The sequence below is a fragment of the Amia ocellicauda genome, chromosome 3 (assembly GCF_036373705.1).
Source record: "Amia ocellicauda isolate fAmiCal2 chromosome 3, fAmiCal2.hap1, whole genome shotgun sequence".
Classification (NCBI taxonomy): Eukaryota; Metazoa; Chordata; class Actinopteri; order Amiiformes; family Amiidae; genus Amia; species Amia ocellicauda.
This window is the reverse complement of record NC_089852.1, coordinates 47,978,167-48,000,893: the sequence shown is the minus strand read 5'-3', so window position 1 is coordinate 48,000,893 and position 22,727 is coordinate 47,978,167. Positions and strand designations below refer to the sequence as shown.

At 39.6% G+C, this 22,727-nt stretch overlaps 2 protein-coding genes across 7 annotated transcripts; one reads left to right on the top strand and one right to left on the bottom strand.

Moving 5' to 3' along the window:
- Positions 1–550: 550 nt before the first annotated feature.
- supt20 (SPT20 homolog, SAGA complex component) lies at positions 551–18,094 on the top strand. Of its 5 annotated transcripts, none has more exons than XM_066699783.1 (25): positions 551–684; positions 1,909–2,001; positions 2,375–2,410; positions 2,933–2,991; positions 3,074–3,140; positions 3,422–3,548; positions 4,153–4,256; positions 4,462–4,578; positions 4,994–5,047; positions 5,577–5,716; positions 6,690–6,846; positions 6,958–7,014; positions 9,714–9,785; positions 10,136–10,305; positions 10,572–10,604; positions 10,741–10,852; positions 11,053–11,158; positions 11,331–11,486; positions 11,762–12,077; positions 12,208–12,362; positions 12,935–12,960; positions 13,425–13,541; positions 14,528–14,633; positions 15,406–15,533; positions 17,887–18,094. In XM_066699783.1, the coding sequence occupies exons 2-25, from the start codon at positions 1,999–2,001 to the stop codon at positions 18,025–18,027; spliced, it is 2,559 nt and encodes an 852-aa protein (XP_066555880.1). In that variant the 5' UTR covers positions 551–684; positions 1,909–1,998; the 3' UTR covers positions 18,028–18,094. The 5 variants fall into 5 exon arrangements, with proteins under 5 accessions (XP_066555880.1, XP_066555879.1, XP_066555883.1 ...); XM_066699782.1 differs by having other exon boundaries at positions 11,050–11,158; XM_066699786.1 differs by lacking the exon at positions 15,406–15,533.
- A 482-nt stretch (positions 18,095–18,576) lies between these two features.
- On the bottom strand, positions 18,577–22,673 carry exosc8 (exosome component 8). Of its 2 annotated transcripts, none has more exons than XM_066699789.1 (11): positions 22,461–22,673; positions 22,082–22,118; positions 21,769–21,832; positions 21,527–21,585; positions 21,230–21,275; positions 20,815–20,920; positions 20,547–20,592; positions 20,251–20,347; positions 19,888–20,008; positions 18,980–19,086; positions 18,577–18,811 (listed from the first exon to the last, which is right to left on the bottom strand). In XM_066699789.1, exons 1-11 carry the CDS (start codon positions 22,475–22,477, stop codon positions 18,696–18,698), a joined length of 816 nt encoding a protein of 271 aa, XP_066555886.1. In that variant the 5' UTR covers positions 22,478–22,673; the 3' UTR covers positions 18,577–18,695. The 2 variants fall into 2 exon arrangements, with proteins under 2 accessions (XP_066555886.1, XP_066555885.1); XM_066699788.1 differs by having other exon boundaries at positions 21,527–21,600; positions 22,461–22,672.
- Between the last annotated feature and the right edge of the window lie 54 nt (positions 22,674–22,727).

The window sequence follows — 22,727 nt, the reverse complement described above, 5'->3', positions numbered from 1 at the left end:
CAGCAGCAATTGAAATTAAGAAAAAAATAATAATATAAAATAAATCCTGACAACTAAAATGTCACCAATTGTTTAATCACTTAAAACTACAGAACTGTGAAATATAGAATAGGCAATTTTATACCATGTGCAATACAGTTGAAGAGATGGGTGTTGTATTTAATTTAAATCTTCGCAGACATCTGAGCAATACATTTTTGCTAGACTCCTTTTAAGCATAGAGTGTTTGAAATCTCTAGTAAAGAATGGTTCAGCTGAGCACGAAATGCAAAGTAGCCTTGTTAAAGGGAGAAATCCAAGCAAAGGCAGTAAATTAAGCTGCAGTGGGTAAGGTCAGGGAGAGGTGAGAACCTAGCTATAAAAAGATTAAACAATAAAATGTGAGGCTACAGTGCAACTTTGTTATTATCATGTTTCCAAAACTGCAACCATTATCCATACAATGCATGGGACTGCAGGGAGGGGGAGACATCCTGAATGAAAGGACCAATAGAAGTGTGGGAAAGCCTTTCAGCTACTTTTCGTCCTGCCCACATACCGGAAGCTCGGTTTGTGTTGTTACACTAGAAGAAAATGGCTGCTGTGGGTGTTTTGAATTGAGTAGAGAAGCGGGCTGATGCGAGCTACGGCCTGTTTGCTGTCACTGATGGTGCTGAGCTACTCCACCGGGATGACACTCACAAGGCAAGACATGATGTCTGTTCAGATCTGTTACTCGCACGTTGCATTGGACTGGAAACTTGTAACTTGAGCTTCACGTCGGGGGTTGAAGTGTGCACCAATCAGTAACAGTTTGCAGATCGTGAATACAGTAGTATAGTTTGCTGTGCACGGTGTTCTTTGCAAAAGATGGATCTTATTTCTCACCGGATCGATTTAAGCATTTAAATGAGCATGCATCAGCATTACGAAATCCGTATTTCCATGCAACATCTGGGCTTTTGTAGTTTCAGTAGCCGAATATTTCATCATCAAGTTTTCGGAAAACGTAACTGCTCAACCTGATGTCAGTTTATGTATTTATGTTAATAATAATAATAATAATAATAATAATGCTATTAGTTCAATGCTCTTTGCAAGGCGGGGCAAAAGACGTAATGCGTGACGTCGCTTAATATTTCATTGCTGTAGTTACAGCGCTGGGAAGGATCTGGTACAACTGGAAAGAAAAGCTGTGTGTCTTGCACTTATCCTTCTTATTTGCCTTTTTTCTGTATTATAAATGTTAGTTTAAAGGTGCATGCTCGTAAAATGCCCAGATTGCATGCTTTAGTGGTCATTAATATGCTTTAGTATTATTAATATCATGAATTATTCCCGCTTGCAACATTCCGTTTAGTTTACACTATAACTATTTGATCTTGTCAAAGAGATGTTGTTAATCTACAGACTACAATTTGTCTGTCATTGCACACTATGTCGCATACTCTCGCCATTGTATTTTACAGTTTCAGATGAGAATACAATCAAATGATTGACACCTAATGCCCTTCTCATCCCTTTTCCTGCATTTTCAGCCATAATCTCCTCAGTACTACATTACTGTGGGGTTTCGGTTTAATTCAAACAGCTGAGTTTCATTAGACAGATGTTCATTTACCCAATTCATCTCCCTCAGAAGGGCTGTAATACATACTGACCTTGTACGTTTGTTTCCAATGAATACGCCGAAGAGCAGTAAAACACAATAACAGGCTTGTGTCAAGCCAAATACTATGTCCAACTAGAGATGGATTGACTAATTTCTTGAACTTTTTGTAGGCCATGTTTGCCAGACATTAGACCTGTTCCATGTTACTGTCATGAAAATATTTGCTGAAGCCCATGAAACTACTCCCATTGGGACTTTCATTGTAGTAATATGCATTTAAACTGTGTTTCTGATGTCATTATTCTGTGCTTCTGCAGAGACTGAGGAGGAGCCCCAAGAGGATGATCTTGCTGGGCTCATTTCAAACACATCTTCTGTCATAAACCACACTTTCTTGTGAAACAACAATGGTAAGATGCTAATGTTGTTGTTTTTGTTGTCTTCCCATTGTTTGAATTTGCTTAATGTGTGCTCTGGTGATCTACCCATCATTTGTTTTGACATTAGTATTTATAGAACTGTAGTTCCCAAAATTTGTCTGGATCAAGATAAAGATCTGTGTTTTAAGAAAAGTTTCTATTGGAGAAAGTGATTTATGTTCCGTAAAATTTATTTAATCTCTTAATTGGTTCTTTAACTCTTAATCCAGGTTACCTGTTTTGTAGCCGCAGTATTTCAAAATGTTTTTCATTATACTTCACTATCGAATTTACAGCATTATCTTGAACACCAGTTTTTAACCTTCTATTTAGGTCTAAAATGACTTCAATTTGTTTCTTTCAGCAACAAGTTTTGGAATATGCATTGGACCGGGCAGAGGTAAGATTTGTTTTTTTGGCAATGTATTTTTTAAAATCTTAGTTAAGGAAGATATCTAAACATTGTAGAGAGATTTTTCAGTTGTGTTTTTAAGGAACAGAAATATTACAGAGAAAAAGAGGCCCAAGTCAGGATGTCAAAAAAAGTAATTTATAACAGAGCTCTGGAGTTCATATAGACGCAGCCCAACTTGTTCCTTACAGATACCCAAGGCTATCTCTAGTGTATTATGATTACATTATTGTTCTTTACATAGCCACACACCTATGATCACATAGTGGAGTTTTTATTCAGCAATCGGCTGAGCAAGGTTTGATGCAGAACAGAGAGTTCGAAACAGAGTGACATGTGAAATGAGACCAAAATGCCTCCCAGGACTGCCATCCTTCTTTGTGGTTACATACAACATAAACCAGTACATTCATAGCATTGTTAACGCATTGATAATGTCCTAAGAAAATATGTATATATTTTTTTAACATATAAAGTTCAAAACCCCTCTTTGGTTGTATTTCATTCCAGTACATTGTGGAAAGTGCACGACAACGACCCACCAAAAGGAGAAGCTCGTCGAGTGGGAGGTGAGGTGCCTACTGTCTAGAATATACTGCTGTGATGATTTTAAAAGCCTTACACTAACCTTCTTGTCATTTATTGTTACAGGAAATCTTTGAATCAGAAGCTATATGAGCTGTACATTGAGGAATGTGAAAAGGAGCCTGAGGTCAAGGTAGGTATTTTGGATGGAGGAGGAAGGGAAGTGGCGTTCTGCTGAATATTTTGGGTGATCTCACCCTGTTGAAAAGTGTCTGGCATCTTACAGATAAACTGTGAGACTGGTTTTCCTGTTGTCGCTTTAGCCATTCTCTTTATTTACCATCACCCCTTCACTGAAACTCAACAATCCATTTATTTTTATTGGCGCAGACGATATTTGTCACAATCATTTCTTTAGAAAATGTATTCGACAAATAGCTTCTGTACAAATTGCATGTATTCATTATTTTACAGAAGCTCAGGAGAAATGTCAATCTGCTGGAGAAGCTGGTTATGCAAGAGTCTGTGTCCTGTCTCGTAGTCAATCTGTACCCCGGGAACGATGGCTACTCATTGATGCTCAGAGGAAAGAATGGCTCAGGTAACAGTCCCCACTCTCTCTGCTTCGACGTGTGCAAACTGATCCTTTATTATAAGAACCACAGTTTTGCTTAAACTCATGCCAGTGACATGACTGTTAAGCACCACATGCTACATTCTGTTCTGTTGTTTTATCCTGGATTATCCATAAAACTCACGAGATGCAGTAAGGATAAAAACATTTAATTACCACTTGCAAATCATTTCCAGTTAATCCATCTTGGTTCTCTTAGTCTCTTAACCTCAGTCATGGTCATAAAATGTGATCGTGCACTAATCTCATCAGGTTTATTGAATTTTCGAATCCCTTTCAAAGTTGCCGGCCACCACGATAACAGATCGTTTCATCAGATTGGTTTAATCTCAGGAAAAATATTTTAGTGTCTGTTGTCAATAGCTAGGCCCCAGTCTAGTGGATTGCATGAATCTAAACAATGATCAATCTGATATTTGAATTTATAATTTTTGTTTCGTTTATTTATTTTTTTATCCTAAGTCAAATGTGCACACTATTTGGTATGCATGACAGAGTGTAGGTTCAATCCAAGCACATGCTGGTATGTCAATACTTATTAAATGACCAACCTGTGTGTGTGTGTGTCAAGATTCAGAAACCATTCGTTTGCCGTACGAGGAAGGGGAACTCTTGGAGTATCTTGATGCAGAGGAACTGCCTCCGATTCTGGTAGACCTTCTGGAGAAGTCCCAGGTAGTTGGCTGCTTTTGAATTCCATTTGTTTGAATAACGTATTCACAGGATATTTGTATTATTATTTATTGTTTTTCATACCAGAGCACAAAAATGGTTAGTGTAGTGGTAAAGCTGCAGTAATATTCCATGTGCGTTATTTGTTATATCTGATTGCGCGTTTGTATAACGTTCCCTTCAGTCAAAAGTTTCTGTGTTTGCCCAGGTCAATATATTCCACTGCGGGTGTGTCATTGCTGAAATCAGGGACTATCGCCAGTGCGGCCACACGAAAATGCCAACCTGTCAAAGTCGATACATTCTGCTACGACCAACAATGCAGGTCTGCTAAAAACGCAACACCGGTCCCATTTCAGTTTAAAGAACACAGATGACAAATTATAAATCTATAGTAACCAAACCATGAATTCTGAATTATTTACCTTCAAAGTGTGTAAACCTTACACATGACACTTGATTTAGTCATTAGTAGAGCCCAGCTACCAACATGTTCTTTAGATTGTGTTAATATATTCCAGGTTATACATTTATTTCTGTAACCAATATATATAATTATACATTATCAGTTTGGAACTGTTTAGAACATTGAATACTTACATTTCATTTATTGAACCATTATACTTGAGAAAAATATAAATTGAGTAATACGTTCCTACCAAGCCCCACAAAGTTGTCATGTGACTCTGGGGGCTTTTTGCTGTTGTCACATCATTGTATCATTGTATCTTTCTCTGTAGACCCTGATTTGCGATGTTCATGCGATGACAAGTGACAACCACAAATGGACACAGGTGAGAAAAGGGTTTAATAAACACAATTTGTGGCATTTACCACAACAGTAAATGGTATATAGTATGGTATATAGATACGTGGAAACAAATGCAAGATATGTCCTTACTGAAATGTAATTTTACATTCTTTAAACCAAGCTTTCTTTACACCAATATGTTTCCAAACTATAGACTTTTTCTTAAAAAAAAAAAAATATATATATATATATATATATTTTTTTTTTTTTTTTTTTTTGTAAAACCTCAGACTCTTTTACTTTTCTTGAAAATGCTAGAGGTGTTTTTTGTTTTGTTTTTTTTGTTCTCTCCAAACCCCCACTACTCTCTTGGACAGGTTTCACAGTATCTTAAAAGCAGCAGCTTCATTTAAATTCAGGCAGCTCACACATGTCAAAATATGACTTGCAGCAGCAGGTTGAAGTTTATCATTGAAGACTGGATTACTAACATGTGACTGTGTAGCAGACACAGCCAACTGGGTTGAAGTTTTGCCAGGCGACTATGTAGAAATGAACTCTCTTGTTTTCAGGATGACAAACTACTCCTGGAAAGCCAGCTGATTTTGGCCACAGCAGAGCCCCTGTGCCTAGACCCCTCCGTCTCCGTCACCTGCACCGTAAACCGGCTCCTCTACAACAAGCAGAAAATGAATACACGTGCAATGAAACGGTCAGAGGGGAAGCCTTATTATTAGACACTCTCGTCTATTCATTTCTCTCAGAAATGTTTTTTAATGCAACAAAGCAACTAAAGGTTGGAGAGAGCTGATGGAAAGAGTTTGATGGTTCCCAGAATGTGCTCAGTGAATGTGGGATTTATGTTGCTGGCCATTTTCTTTATTTATGTTGTTTTAATAAAGGAAAGTAACTTTGCATCAGTGTTGACAGATGATAAGCACCTAACCTCCCAGACTGGGTAAAGTTATCCAGGTCATCTTTCCAGCCTGAAGCCTTTGGAAGTATTTGTTAGCCTCTGTCTGTGGGTCTAAGTGGAGAGAAAATAATAGGAATATACACACATATATTCATATTAATGTGCACATTTTATGCCACAGAGCTCTTCTGTCCAATATAGAGAGCATAATATTATAAACTGAATATTGATAGTCTCACCCATTGGTACGTAAAATTACCTATGGTCCTGGTATAAAAACGCTACCCAGTTCAGAATCAGTTTATAACCTCACAATAATGACACATCAGTGCACTACAACAAAATAGTATATTTTTCTTCAGATCTGTCATTCATTCTTCTTCAGAGGATCGACACAGAAAAGGTGCATAATGTTTTATACAAGACTGCTTGACTCAAATAGATGTCAAGCTGAAATGTTGCTATTCTGTGTTCAGCAGTGTGTCTGTGAACATGGCATGGCTCTCCCTGCTTCACCAGAAATGTTCCTATGACCCATGAGATTTTTGGAAGCTAAATTAATTTGCAATGAAGTGGTATTCCAATATTTTCACACTCCCTGCCTTAATTAAATCAGTTCAGGCAGCCAGAATCCCTTGATTTTCTGTAGGCTATAATAGTATTTAAAAATATGTATCTATATGTATCTATCACTGATAAGTAAGTCTAGTATAATGAACATATCTAATTGAACTAAATGAATCACTGAGTCTTACTTTTGAACCTCCAGGTGTTTTAAGAGATACTCGAGGCCGGCATTGAACAGACAGCAAGAAATGGCCCACTTCCCAACCCCCCCGCAGCTGAAACTGTTCGACTATTTGCAGAAGAGGAAGGAAAGGAAGCCAGCGCCCCCTATTGACCTGAAAATCTCCAAAGCTGGAAACGTGAGTGCTTTGACTCCAACACACACAATTGGTTCCAGGCCAAAATGATGTTGCCAGTTCCTGTTGAGTAGTGATGAGCTTATCCGCATTATCTTGTCTTCCCTTTGGCAGTGTGTGGACATGTGGAAACAAAGCATCTGTCAGCTGAGTGCGCCTTCTGAAATTGATGTAAGTTTCCCCCCGCCAGTCTTGTTAACCTTTAGTTACCATGCTTTGAAGATTATAAACCTCTGCAGCAGAGCTTGTATACCCTTTATGGACACATTTTAAGCCTAAGGAATAGACCAAATCAAAACTTGTGACTATTTATAAATACCAAATGCAATAGAGTACAAATTCATAATTTGTAATTCATTGGTGGGTCAACATTTTGATTTGGTCGAGCCCTAAAGGCTGATTTATACTTCTGCATAGGTACAAGTATGCATCTCTGCGTAGCGACGCAGAGCAGGGGTTTCTGAGTAAGCATAGCCCGCAGAGGACGTGCACTCCTCCGAAATCTCAACAGCGTCTCTGCATCCTGTGCGTCAAACCAGCGCTGATTGGTTGAGCCTGGGGAGTCTAAGAGCCTCGGCCAATCGCTCAGTGCTGGAGCGACTGGTGTATGATATCTGGCAGTAGACGCTGCAGCAGGTCAGAGAAACGATGCGGTGACAAACGAAAGTATTTAAAATGCATATCCTCGTCCACGAAAAGCATTTGTGCACATAATGAGTATTTTGTCCCTCGAACTGCACATTTTCCTTAATAATTCACATTTGATCCCACAAAATGCCCACGTATTTTGTGCTTGGCAATTTTGGACGAAAGGTAAAATGTACTTTGCTTTCCATGGATGGAATGATCAATTAGCATCATGATCAAACAGTGACTGATCAAGGCATTGATCCAGAGACCCAGGTTTGCAACATGATCAAGATTTAATTCCAAAGGAAAGTTAGAAACTTGCTGAGCCGATCAGACGAGCACTATATCAGGTGCAAATATAATACAATAAATAATGATAATAATTAATATATGATGTGTAGAAAATTGCGTGTTTCACCAATCAACGTGATTATAAATCTTTCACAATTACTAATTTGATTACAAATTGTTGGCTATATTTATTATATTCAGTAGGCTAAAGCCTATCACATAAACTGCGGGTCTGGCGGTTGGAGAGGAATGTATTTGTAGCTCATTAATTTTGAGGAGTTTAACAGCTGAAACGCCATATATGTATTTAATTCAAATATTTAGTAACATATAAGAACGGATATGCAGGAGAAATTCACATACGCAGAGAAGTGTTTATGTATATTCCAATGTTAAGTCTCTAGCCAACTGTAGCAAGACAATATAGATCTGCACGTACAGGAGGCAATTTGTATTCGTGTGTGTGTGTGTGTGTGTGTGTGTGTGTTGTTTCTGTAACATGTCATTAACAGTATGTGTTCATTTACATCCATTCAATTGTAGGTTCACCATAGAAATCGGGTTTTGTTTTCTGTAGATTGTGATGTTAATGCGACACTGCCCCCTATGGACGCCTCAACCTTACGTGCAAGTATGTTGCCAGACAGCTGTGCGACCATCTGCGTACGACACCCGCGCATGTACGCGGAGACGCAGAAGTATAAATCAGCCTTAAGTCTCAATCATATGCTGCTAAACGGCCACTGCTATGTACAGTAAGATAATCAATCACTCATCTCCTTGCAAACTTCACCTCGATATTGGTGCTGAAATAAAGTGATTTATTTGTGACCCTTCACTTGTGACACACTGGGGTTATATTTACAATATAAAAGCAAAATGCTCTATCATAAGGACTTATAGATATTACAAATATTTACACTGCAGTCAGGTCATACAGAGTAATTAAGTAGTCAGTCTGGGTGCCGTCGCTTAATTAAGTGGAAGTAGTCTGAGAACAGGTCTTAGATGCCTCAATTTACATGCCTTTTTCCTTGTAGAAATATGTGACTGTATGGTCACTAGTTAATTACTCCAGTGGGTGCATTGCTCTGTAGCACCTGATTGCAGTTTAAACAGTGTCATTTTACCAAGGTGAATAAAAGCATCATCAGATAGACCTGTAATTGAATTGAGAAAAGCACATGGGTTAATATTGCTGATTATAGCTTTAAAGGTAGGTATGGGAAGCCCAAAATTTTGAAAGTGTCTATCAATTTTACACTTTCAACATAAATCAATAGAAAAACGTATAAATGTGTTTCACCATAAAACGAAATTGGGAATTTGCTGTTTAAGACAAGATGGGATTCTAAAGTTGGAGGTTGTTTTTGTTTGGTGGATGGCCACATTTATTAAGGTTGCAAATAAATTCAATTTCTGTATTCTCAGAATATGTTTATTGAAGATCAGGTCAGATTCAATGTCTGTCTCGCAGTCAGTATTGTTCAATGTAAAGACAGTAAGTCAAGGGATCCATGCTGTCACATCAGCAGATACGAACCTCCGTGAACATCGTTGCTCCCTCCTTGCCCTTACATGGTAAATAATACGTGGCTAGACCCGATGCTACAAAATTTATGAGACGTATGACAACTGGAAAATTCCTACCTCTGCACACTGTTAATCTGACTAGATTTGGTGATTTTTTTGGCAGTACATAGAATTCCTGTACTTTATGCTCAATATTAAAATGTCATTGTATAATTTATGATGTGAGAACTAATCTTTTATTTCATCAGAAGAGCTTCTGATATCGGAATCAAATGAGCTGTTTGTGTGTTCCATTTTCTTGTCTGCGGAGCCATTTCATGAACTGAAAGAGTTTTGCTTGCTTGTTAATAGTGCAAGCCAGTGTCTGCTTTTAAATTTAAATGTCTATTTTAATACTTCTGGTGGCCCTTTTTTAGGTCGAAAAATATGCCATTGTGGAGAAATCGATCAAGCTTGAGGAGTCCCAGCCGACAGTCTGGCCAGCACACGTAAGAATTAGCGCAGTTTCTGCTCAATAGTGTTTTCATGGAGGCTTTGTTTGCAGAATTGTTAACTTAAATGAGTATCGGTACTAATGTAAGGAATAGGCCAAGACTTCCTTGTTGAAGAAGAAAATCTTGTTAGATAACTTGTATAAAAAGCCTGTCTTTTCAGATCACATTTAACATCTTGATGATTGTTGTCCTGAAGTTTTAATTTGGACTTGAACATACAGTACAGTGTGTTCCAGTGGAGTCGTTCCTTTCCTGCCCTGTTTAGCACTGATCTTATGATCACAAAGAACTGTGTGTAAGGCTTTGTGTGTCTAGAAATGCAGTGCGTGTCTTTGTTTTTTCAGGAGGTGAAGGATGATTATCTTTTTGAATGTGAAATGGGCAGCCAGGTTCAAAAAACAAAAGTCACTATTTACCAGTCAGTGGGCGACCCTCTGGTGTATGGGAAAATACAGACTACCAAGGACCCCAAGAATGAGGATGATGGGGGCGAATTCCATCTCATACACTCGCCGTAAGTGCGTGTGTGTGTGTGCGTGGGTGTGTGTGAGAGAGAGAGAGATGTGGACAGACCAAGCTGAACATTAATGGACACTTTAATATATTTAACTAATCTTGTATTCTACATCCATCACCCCTTTGGTGGTTAACCTTTGTCTATGACCTTCCAAAATATTAGTTTATTCCTCACCATAATGTAAATGTTCAACTTGCCTTATCACTTCAAAACAGTTGGGCCATTTGGTTTATTAACATATTATACTTTTTTTCCCCCCTTAGCTTCCTAATTGGTTCAAAGATAGATGCTGATCAGTAAGTTTTCTTTATTTTTTTTATGCACTTATATGCTCTACTAAAATAAATTGGATTTATTCTTCACATTGCTCAATGGATAACCAATGTGTATTTGTTCATTTTATTAATTTACACTAATGCTTCCACAATGCAGGTTTATTAACCAGTACAAAGATGTCTATGAGAAAGATGTCAAGTGTGCGGTAAAGATGACTCATACCTCAGGTGGCGCAGGAAGCCAACTTTCTCCTGGAAAGGAAATGGAGGTCAGATTTTTTTTTAATCCTTATTATAATTGTATAATATAATTCTACTACAGTTAACCAGCATTGAGCCTTACTAAGTATACAATAGCTTAAAAATGTACTTCATACCAAAAGTCCATCCATCCATCGATTTATTTGATTTGACATTAAATTTACTGTTTTGTTTATCTGCGCTTTTTGTTTTTTCCCCATAAAAGCAGACGGATGGATTTTCTGCAATTGTTCAGTCCTCTGTATTGGGGAAAGGTGTGAAACACAGACCCCCTCCCATCAAACTACCTCCTGGATCAAGCAGCAGTTCTTCAGGTAACAACAGACCCCTGTCTCAGGTTACACTTCTGACAGATCACAGAAATCCCCTATTAAAATCTAAATACATATATATAAAACCATGTAGTGGAGCTTGAGTGTTTTGCCTTGGTGTTTTAAAAGTGAGCAAGTGAGTTTTGCAGCCTGTTCTGTGCCTGTGTCTGTGTAGGCAACCCTTACAGCTCTCAACCATCAAGTGGGCATCTCAAGTCCCCCACTCCGCCTCCCTCCAAGGCCCCGGCGCTTTCCCGGAAACACTCGATGGAGCTGAACCAAGTCAGTCTGCTGTCTCCCGCCGCCCTCTCCCCGGTGGGCTCGTCTCAGAGTGAGTTCAGACCTCAAGCCCAGCCCTCAGTGATGCTAGTGGGATTGATCTATACAAGAGGATCTATAGAGAGGAGCTCTCCCACCCTCCCTCCAGTAGAGGCCTGAAATGTCCTAATGTATTGACCACTTTTGACACATTGCACGGTGGCGTGTGTGTCTGTGTTTTGATTAGATCTTTCCATATATTGATGAGTCCTAACCCTGTTTGTGACTGTAGTCCTGTATAACACACTTCCAGCTCCAGTAATATTACTTTTGTTTCTAATCTTCCAGGATCAGGCACTCCAAAACCATCCACGCCAACGCCCACCAACACACCCTGTTCCACCCCCCACCCTACGGACATCCAGACCTCCACCCCCACGGTGACACCCTCTGCCACCCCAACTCCCCAGGACTCAGCAATGACCCCCCAGACCACCCTGCTCACCCCTTTTGCCCAGCAGCAGATGGCACTGAGCCAGGCCCTGCCTGTCATGACCATTCCCCTTTCCACTATGGTCACCTCCATCACCACCGGTACCTCCAGCTCGCAGGTGATGACCAACCCAGCCGGACTCAACTTCATCAATGTCGTCAGCTCAGTGTGGTGAGATGTTATTCCTTTTTTGAAACACCAATGATCTGCTAGTTGGTCAGCAAGTTTCCATCTCTCTCTGAATTTCAAATAAACCCCCCCCCCCGTCTGTTTTTGCCCGTCGCCTGGCGTCTTTCTGCAGTGGTCCTCCAGCTCTGATGAGTGGCTCTAACCCAATGCTGGGCTGCAGCCCTGGCGCCATCACCTCTGCAGGCATCAACTTGAGTGGGATCCTCCCCCCAGGAGGTCTGGTGCCAGGTTCTCTGCCAGCTACCATGCAGTCTGCAGCCCAAGCAGGTACATACCCGAAACTTCTGTGACCGCCCTCCTTTACTGCAGGAGTATCTTTAATTCTGTATGGCAGTTGTCTTTAATAAAAAACAACAACTGGGTTGTGTATTATAAATCACACATGAGAAACCAACCAATCACAGAGCAGCATTTCCAAACATTCCCATGTCTCTTATCTTGAGTATAAATTACATCCTGTTCATAAAATTATCAGCGATGTTTCAGGACACTTAATGCGACTGGTACACGTTTCACTGGATGTACGTTTGTTGTTAATACTTTGCAACACAGGATAGTGTAGGTCAATTGCAGTGGATACTAGACAAAAACATTTCTAGATGGAGAGAAAGGTGGTTGATTTTTAAATTTAACCAAAAATAATGTATTTTCTTCACTGTAAAGATATTTGTGTATCTAATCCTTACTTGTGTGATTTATAATAAGGTAATTGGTCATGTGAAGAGAAACCTTTCAATTTTAGAAATGGTTCAAATGTACTGCAATAGGGTGAGATGTTTTGTAGCTTTGCTTTCCCTGTTTCTAATCAAAAGATCATTTTGTTTCAACAAACTCCTCAGGTCTCCGGCCCCTGAATCTTCTTCAGGTAAGATGTACTTCTCAACCTTACCTTTATTAAATGAAAACCTGTGTGTTAAGTGGTTTTGCTGTAATGTACTGTGTTGTATCTGTGACTATTATGAATGAAAATCAGTTACGAATAACTGCCTATATTGGATTATTTGTTTTTGTTTTTCTAGACTCAACTCATACTCTGTTGTAAATTTTAAAATGTATAGTAAGATACAATGGAATGTGCTTCTGCAACACTCTTTTAATGTAATGTAAGGGGAAAACAACTGTTCTAAGTCAGTTTTGTTGGAATTAAAAGACAACTATATCAGTAGAAGTGGTTAATGTGGAAACAAAAGCATTTGGGTTCCGTTTATAAATGCAACCCGTGTGATATCTAGCACGAGACAGCCCTTCTGGGTTGCCATGCTTGCATTTCAGTTAATGTGTCTGCATATATCTGTAGATGTCAGTGCTGATGTCATTTTCCACCCCCAGATCCCCGCTGGGCCCCTCATATTCAACCCCCTGCAGCAGCAGCAGCTCTCCCAGTTCTCCCCTCAGCAGCAGTCCAGTCAGTCGGCCACGTCCAGCCCTCAGCAGCCAGGAGAACAGGTGGGCTCTTGCTTCCGCACACACTGCTCTCAGGGGGACTAAAATATCTATCAGGTGGAAAGATGGATCATTTGTTTCACATCGTGGGAGAGCCTGAAGTCAAGTAAACTGGTGTTTGAGAAACTTGACTCACCTGTTTCACAGGCTTGCAGTATAATTGGTGATTGTACTTTTTATCCCAAAATAATAATGGCCACCATATTTTAAATTATAAATAACATTTTTATAAATACTTTATTTTGCTCTAATTATCAATTTAAAAATAATCCATTAACAGAGTCTTCCCCAGGCTTTTCTGTAAGTACAAAATGTATGAGAGCGGTGGGGGGGGTGACGGATGGGGTGACTTCAGGTATAATTGGAGATTGCGATTTGTTCGTCAGCCAATCACAAGCGTTCATTTGACAATGGCCTTTGTACATACCAAAATGGCAGCCCGGGTCTTGGAATCTTGATGTAAACACTGAAAATGGCGATATTTGCTCAAATTCTTGAAATGTAAGAGCATCGGTACAATATTTATTATAGCGCCTCGACGACGGCAACAACGGACTGGGGAAGACCATGCTTAAAAAAGTATTGTCTGAAATGGTAATGTCAAATTGCAAATTTGAAAAGACACTAATTATCCTTGACAATGTGATCCCTTGCCTTGAAACATAGAAAGGGACTTTGTCGATGGTGATCTCTTTGCTCTTATTTCCCATAGTTCAGTTCTACTGTTCAACTGGTACCCCCACAAAAAGTTATTGGGTAGCCCTAGACCAATCGAATCTTAGACCATCAATGACACTTGTCCCCAGTCATGATTTTGTTTCTATATAGTAGAAAGTGGAGAAACATCTATGGAACACGTCTGCCATTCCTGCTTGGAATGCTATTTTGCTCCTTGAGTGGACATTGCCAGGGCAATCGTAAGGCAGAGCAAGGCATTTGCTAATCCTCCCACACCATCACATTTACAGCCTTGCCTTTATTCCTCTCAGGCTTCTGATCAAGGAGCTTCCAGTCAGGACCAAGGTCTCAGCAGCCAGCAGACTGCTGTCATTAACCTAGCAGGAGTGGGTGGCTTCATGTCCCCCCAGGCTGCAGGTACCAATCAATCTTCTCTCCTTTTGGCTGTCTGGTGTGTGCATCTACCTACCCTTAAAAATGAAAAGGAGCCACTTGTGTTTTGTCTATGACTCTCTGACGCTTGGAAGTCTTCCCCCTCCCTCTCCCCGCTCCACCCTGGTCCAAGCAGGCACCGTAGCCTTTTTTGCTGCAGTTCCTCAGTGCGTTGACGTAGATCTGTCCAACCTAGATCACATGCATGCATATAATCATTGTCATTTCTTTCTCATGAGAAACCAACACTGGCCATGAAGTACTAAGAGCGTATAGGAGGTCTCCACACTTGAAATAAATCCATAAACTAAAAGAAAAGACTACTTCATGATTTCATGATTTGAAACCCACTTTCCTCAAAAAACATCACCTTTCCAACTCCTCCCACCTTAAAACAGCAATATTTTATTGTATTATTGCTATGAATACACTTCCTGCCTTGGTACTTCATGGTTTCATAGTTTCTTTTACTAATTTGATTTAGTTATTAACTTGGGGGAGAACCAAAAAAAAAATCCTGTAGATTTTTTTTAATTATTTTTATTATTTGAAACAATTAGGTGAACTCTACTGACCTCCACTTCCCCCCTTTCTACTACACTCTATTCTTTTGTTATTTTCATTTATTTTACCTCCCTTACTTTACTCTTGCCACCCTCCCCCCCCCCACTCCCACTCCCACTCCCACTCCCACTCTCCCTGTTCCTCCCTATTCTGTCCCCTTTGCCTTCCTCCCATATCCTCTCCCTACTCGTAGTTCTGTCTCAGCTGGGCTCTGCCATGAACAGACCTGGTCAAAGCCTTCCCCAGCAGAGGCTCCAACTCTCCTCTGCGTTGCAACAGCAGCAGCAAGCCTTGCAGCAGCAGCACCAGCAACAGATACAAGTAATCCAGCAACTTCGCTATGATTTCATCTAGTCTATAAATTCTAGGCTCCAAATATATAAGAGGCCTAAAACAAAACAAAAATGGAATTTATAGGCTCCAAAACTTAAATAGGTGTTGCCCAGTATATTATTTTATTTTATATATATATATATATATATATATATATACACTCACCTAAAGGATTATTAGGAACACCTGTTCAATTTCTCATTAATGCAATTATCTAACCAACCAATCACATGGCAGTTGCTTCAATGCATTTAGGGGTGTGGTCCTGGTCAAGACAATCTCCTGAACTCCAAACTGAATGTCTGAATGGGAAAGAAAGGTGATTTAAGCAATTTTGAGCGTGGCATGGTTGTTGGTGCCAGACGGGCCGGTCTGAGTATTTCACAATCTGCTCAGTTACTGGGATTTTCACGCACAACCATTTCTAGGGTTTACAAAGAATGGTGTGAAAAGGGAAAAACATCCAGTATGCAGTTGTCCTGTGGGCGAAAATGCCTTGTTGATGCTAGAGGTCAGAGGAGAATGGGCCGACTGATTCAAGCTGATAGAAGAGCAACTTTGACTGAAATAACCACTCGTTACAACCGAGGTATGCAGCAAAGCATTTGTGAAGCCACAACACGTACAACCTTGAGGCGGATGGGTTACAACAGCAGAAGACCCCACCGGGTAACACTCATCTCCACTACAAGTAGGAAAAAGAGGCTACAATTTGCACAAGCTCACCAAAATTGGACAGTTGAAGACTGGAAAAATGTTGCCTGGTCTGATGAGTCTCGATTTCTGTTGAGACATTCAGATGGTAGAGTCAGAATTTGGCGTAAACAGAATGAGAACATGGATCCATCATGCCTTGTTACCACTGTGCAGGCTGGTGGTGGTGGTGTAATGGTGTGGGGGATGTTTTCTTGGCACACTTTAGGCCCCTTAGTGCCAACTGGGCATCGTTTAAATGCCACGGCCTACCTGAGCATTGTTTCTGACCATGTCCATCCCTTTATGACCACCATGTACCCATCCTCTGATGGCTACTTCCAGCAGGATAATGCACCATGTCACAAAGGTCGAATCATTTCAAATTGGTTTCTTGAACATGACAATGAGTTCACTGTACTAAACTGGCCCCCACAGTCACCAGATCTCAACCCAATAGAGCATCTTTGGGATGTGGTGGAACGGGAGCTTCGTGCCCTGGATGTGCATCCCACAAATCTCCATCAACTGCAAGATGCTATCCTATCAATATGGGCCAACATTTCTAAAGAATGCTTTCAGCACCTTGTTGAATCAATGCCACGTAGAATTAAGGCAGTTCTGAAGGCGAAAGGGGGTCAAACACAATATTAGTATGGTGTTCCTAATAATCCTTTAGGTGAGTGTATATATATATATATATATAAAAAAAAGCTTTTAATATTAAGGGGAAACTTGACCACACCAAATTGGAGCACTGAATTTTCCTCAATGAACAGTCAAGCCATGCCATAATTTCTTTGTTGTTGTTTTTTTCTTTTAACCAGCATTCAAGGAGTGCTTGTGGCACAACGATGTTTGCATACTGACCGCTTTGGAAGAAGTTTTAAGATTAAAACAAAAACTAAAACAAGGAATGCAATGCTTTTTGTTTTCTTTTGACTGTATGGTGAGAGTATTTTCTCACATATGTTAAACATCAACGCTAGATTTAATTGTAGACCCCCCCATGAATAAATAAAACGCTTTAGGATTTAGTTTAGTGAGATAGCTGGTGGAACCAACTCTAGGAAGTAAAAGCTCTAAGGAATCCTGCATTCCTGTTTCAAGCTGTATTTTTGATGGTAATATGTTCAGGGTTTCCCTTGTCTGCATGCTGACGTGTCTTTTTTTCATGTTAGCCATTTCTCTTTTAAGCTACAATTAAACCAATAACAAAAAACAAAAACAATCCCCCTCCCCTCACTGACAAAAATGCAAATGTTTGGTTGAAGTTGCTGACTTACTGCAATCTCTGCACTCAAAAAAAGTATGGGCAATGAAACATTCGTATCCAAATACTGCCATTCGTAGCTGGAACTGCAAAAGCCCATTCAGATGCCCTTTTGCAGATTTCTGTGCCACTGGTGCTGCTTGACTGTGTTCATTGTCTGAGAGTGTGGATTTTTTTATTTATTATTTCTCTAAACACCGGTTTTGTTTTTTCACTTTTTTGGTTTAATTTTGAGCTTCATCCGAGCATTTACTAATCCATGTTGGCGATCACGCTTGGATTTGTTCTGCCTTAAGAGTCCTGTTCTCCTGTAGAGGTGAGGCCTTTGTGACGTGTCTCTCTCTCCCCCCCCCCCCTTCTTCTCTTCATATTTAGTTGCGATTCTTGCAGCACCAAATGCAGCAGCAAATGGCTATGGCGGCAGCGGCAACACAAGCGGCGCAACTTCGACAGCATTCAGGCAGCCAACCAAAAAATAAACGGAAACGCAGCGCTCAGACCCCACCCAAATCATGAGGGATCTCGCCATCCTCACCGGTGTACATGCCAAATCTTTTTCTAATTGTTTTTTTTTTTTTTTAAAGCTAGTGATGAATAGTATTCCATGAAATCGAAAAAGGGCATCAACGTTTCCCATCTTACGTTACTCAGGCAACAAAAGTTTTTAACTGCAGAGCCCACGAAACAGTTCACCTGTACCCACTTCTTCCTTGTAATGATTTGAATGCCAAGGACTTTTCTGTGAAAATGTGTTACAGGTTATTTATGGTAATAATACTGTAATTATGTATTGTTGAGAACGGAAACAGTTTTGCTCCTTTGTCTGAGAAGATGAAGTCTGTTTTTTTCCTCGAGTTTTTGGAATCTGGACAGGACTTGATTGCAGAGCCTTTTAGCTGATCCATGGGAGTTGAAAACAGAAGCAAGACCTATTCTGTCCCTTGCCAGAACAACTCGCCACCATTTGTGCGCACAATGTATTCAACTTTTTTTAAATGCATAATGTGGTGTGGGTTGCATTCCCCTGAAGTGTGTATATTGACAACAGATGTCAAGAATGCAAAATTGTGTACATGTTTGTCAAGTTTTATTGTCGTAAAAAAAAAAATTATATTGACAGTGGAAAATACAACTTTTAGAAAAAAAAAAAAATACACTGAAAAAAAATGCGTTGGGGGTATTCTCTACTTTGATTTTACACTGTTCATCACTTCGTTTATCAGCTTACTCACTTCCCGGTTTCTTGTCATGGCTCGACTGATGCAGTCTTGAAGTTTTTCTCCTGACAGTTCAGTTCCTCCTGAGAAAATAGATCAAACCATTGATTACTGATGTGGACATGAATGCAAGTCTCATAAGACAGTAGTAGCCAATATGTAGCTATGTATCAAGGTGTCTTTTTTTTTTTTGCTATACTTTGACCTAAGAACATACTGTGGTGTTAGGGAGGGTTTTCCACTGAGCATACCTGGTTTGTGGACTGCACAAAGCTTCTCATCCTCATCTGTAACTATTGTAATCATGCCTGTCGATAGATTCTCTTCTTCTGCCGTAGGATCTACAATTATAACCGTGCTAACACCAAGAGAAGACAGAGTTAGATAGAGGTGGGTTTGTTTTATGCAGCCATGTAAGTATCAGAGGTCCAGATGTCCTGATTTCAGCATTCTTGCCATTCTGGTTGATCAAGTAATCAATTTCAATTTGTTGCCTTCAAGGAACCTGTGTTTCAGTCAGGTTAAGCTAATATTCTTGATGAGTGGTTCTCAACCCTGGTACTGGAGGAGCCCCTGCCCTGCTGGTTTTCATTCTAACTGAGCTCTCAATTACTTAATTGAACCCTTAATTGAAATAATTTGATTACATTTAACTTTAAATTGTGTAAGTGATAAAGTTGGTTCCTTAATAAGAATTTCCTTATACAATTTAATACTTAACTTAAAACCCCTACTCTTACAAAAATAATTAAAAGGCTCTGATTTAGGAAATTACTTAAATTAAGTAATTGAGATCTCAGTTGGAACAAGAACCAGCTGGGTAGGTGCTGCTCCAGGACCAGGATTGAGAACCACTGCTCAAGTCCTATTCTGAGACAAACTGATCAGAGTTCTCCTGGAAAGGTACACTGTCTTGAAGAAATGTGTGAAACAAGTGCACCAGTATTTTGAGTCAGAAAGACGTTTGACAGAAACTCTCACAAATATTTTGAATAATGACAAATCAATGGGGAGTTCCAGACAAGCACATAAAGGTGCATGAGATTTATATGAACCCTTAAACTGACAGAAAGCTATGCAGCTAAGCCTGAATGAGTTCATTTTTGTTTTCTAAAAAATTAAGTCCTGCTTTTAAACATTCACTTAAAAGAAAACTTACTCATCAAAAATGGCAAATGAAGAGCCAACTGGGTTTTTTGTGACATTTAGTTGCGTCTTCTGTTTCGGGTTTACTTCTGCAAGATCTGTTTCTTTGTTTATGTGGACGTCTGGTAACTGGACTGAGGAGAAGTGGGGATTAAATCCAGGTCACGTTTAGTAAGATTTGAGCATCCTTAAGAATATTTCTGAGGTGATTTAATCAGAGAATGTCTAATTATCAAATCAAATAATTGGTGAATAATGTACATTTAACAAAGCGTTACACCTTTGGTTTTATTTAGGTTCTAAGGCTTCTCTTAAGAATTGAATCAAATTCTTTTAATTGACACTTCAGAGCATTAAGATAATGACTAATACTTACCATTTTTAAGTGCTGCCAGCAAAGCGATAATGCAGGCATCCAGAATATTGCCATCATAGTCGAGACACATGATGTCGCAGTACAGGACCCAGCAGAGCTAAAATACAGAACATCATATTATAGGAAAAGAAAACGGTATCTTTACTAACAATATACTTTTACATAAACATGCTATTGTATTACAATCACCATTGCATTATCTCGGGGGTGAGAAAAAAGCATAGGCTGTGGTTTAAGATGAGGGAAAGGACTGAGTGGCCATATTTTACTTCAAATTAAACATGACAAAATCTCACCTTTCCTTTCTCAATGCAGAGGTCTTCTCTATGCATCACCTGTGAACTTTAAAAATACAAATATATTTGAATTCATAATAATGAATAGATGGGGGAGGGGAATCTGAAATGATTTGACTGCTAATATACAAGCATGCAAGAGATGATTTTCATTTGTTCATGTATTTGAGAAGAAAGACGAAAGCTCTTTTCCTGACAAGTGTCAAATTGGCTTTGTAATCAGGCCAAAGCTCTTGAGTCTAATGCTAAAGCAGCCAAAACTGAATACCTTTCAATGACGTCGGCGATGAACTGGCTGGCGGCTTGTGCCTGTTCTCCCGGCGGACCAGGGCGAAAGCGGGAGGAACAGAGTGGGGGCAAATCTACATTGGGAACTTAAGAGACAATCTGACAGTTATGTAATGTAATATACATGTAAAGCTTTTCGAGTTTGTTTGTTTAACTGCATCACCACAAGATTGGGCATTAGAAGTCTGTAACATTAACAGAGACATATAAAGAAGCTACTGAGGTGCTAGTTATAGAGGAATGTTCAGAGAGGTTATATTGGCCTCTTTTCAGTATTTAATCATCTCCAGATTAAACAGGGCAAAGCATTACAATTAATATAAATGCTTAAAGCAAGTTGCCTGGGAGAAACAAAATTCTCTAGATGTGCTTAAAGAACAAGACAAGGCACTTACCTATATAACCTTTATTAGGCGTGTCTACTGGAGGAGCTGTTAGTTCCTACAATATGGGGAAAAACACATCAGCATAATATAGTGTCTGTAGGTTCTGTCAATAAATGTACAAAAGTGAAATTTAACTAACCATCCCTTATATTATAAATATGGTAAAAACTTTTGTACACTATCAATATACACAACACTCTCCTAACCGAAGAGTGATGTTACGTTGGTAATTTTTTTATACAAACCTGTTCTCTTTTGTTTCCTTTTGTTACTAGTGTGTGGTTATAAAGTGGTCACCAAACTTACCCCTTTGATTCCACATATTATAGTGGTATTCCCGATCTTCACCAAGGCAGAACCGTCAGCTGTGGAAATGGAACCTAAAAAAGTGTCAAGATCAAATGTCATATATTGGGGGGACAAAAACTGTTGGATGCTTTAACAGGTGTTTGGTGAGTTAATGTACAGTGAGGTGCAGTAAGCAACCCTAAGTTTGTGGGCTCATCATATCACTATGAGTATAAGGTTATACCTCCCTAAATGCTTACCGATATTGAGTGTAGTGGTTCGAAATTCACCAAGCTCCCTTCCATCTGGCCTGCAGTTTTCTTTCTAAAGGGGGACAAAGTCACACATGAAATCATATATTGTTATGATCAACAGACTAATGCATAGTCCAAATTTAACTATACAAAGCAGGAGTCACCTTCCTTGTGAATGTGATATCCTGCCAGTGTCTTTAACTGTATTACTGGGGTATTAATATGAATATGTATAATTGTACTGGGCACAATTTGCACAGAAAACAGATGTCCCTGTTTCAACTAAACGCATGGTGATAGTGACGTGTTTGAAACGCACCAGAAAACTCCTGTGGTATTCCAAAGGCTCTGCAGTTCTGAGAAAGAAAAACAAGACACGTCATAATTGTGTCAGATTTTCATGACAATGTTTGATCGTTACGAACATTCAGTATTTCCACTTATCACAATGCATCAAGTTACTCCTTGTATTGCTGTGTTAATGCCTGCTCCCTTTTAAAGAGCTTGTAGTTTTGGTTCTAAGCTTAAGGTAGCCTAATGAAACTCTGATCGCATATTTAATTAATGTAGATGGGACTGAACAACAATAACAAATTATTAAAAGGGATATTACGTGTCTTAACCCTCCAGCGTGTGCATTTAAAATATATCCCATCCCTACAAGTGTATGAAAGCCCTCCGCCTGTCCCATTCCTTACTTGAATCCAGCCGCCATGCTGTTGCGATGCACCACGTGAAACAGGCGCCAGCGAGCTCACCATTGAGCGACACTGATTCGTGTTTTTCAGTCTCGCTTTCTTTCCTGTCAATTCGCCGGTCACGAACAAATATCAAGAAACAATATTTTGGCTTTATGTTTCCCGAGTTTAAATAAAGCACCGTGTTTGTATTCTAGGCTGTTAATAGTGGCGATGTATTACTCCACGCCAGCAGGGGGCGGACGCGTCGTCTATGCGCACACAGAG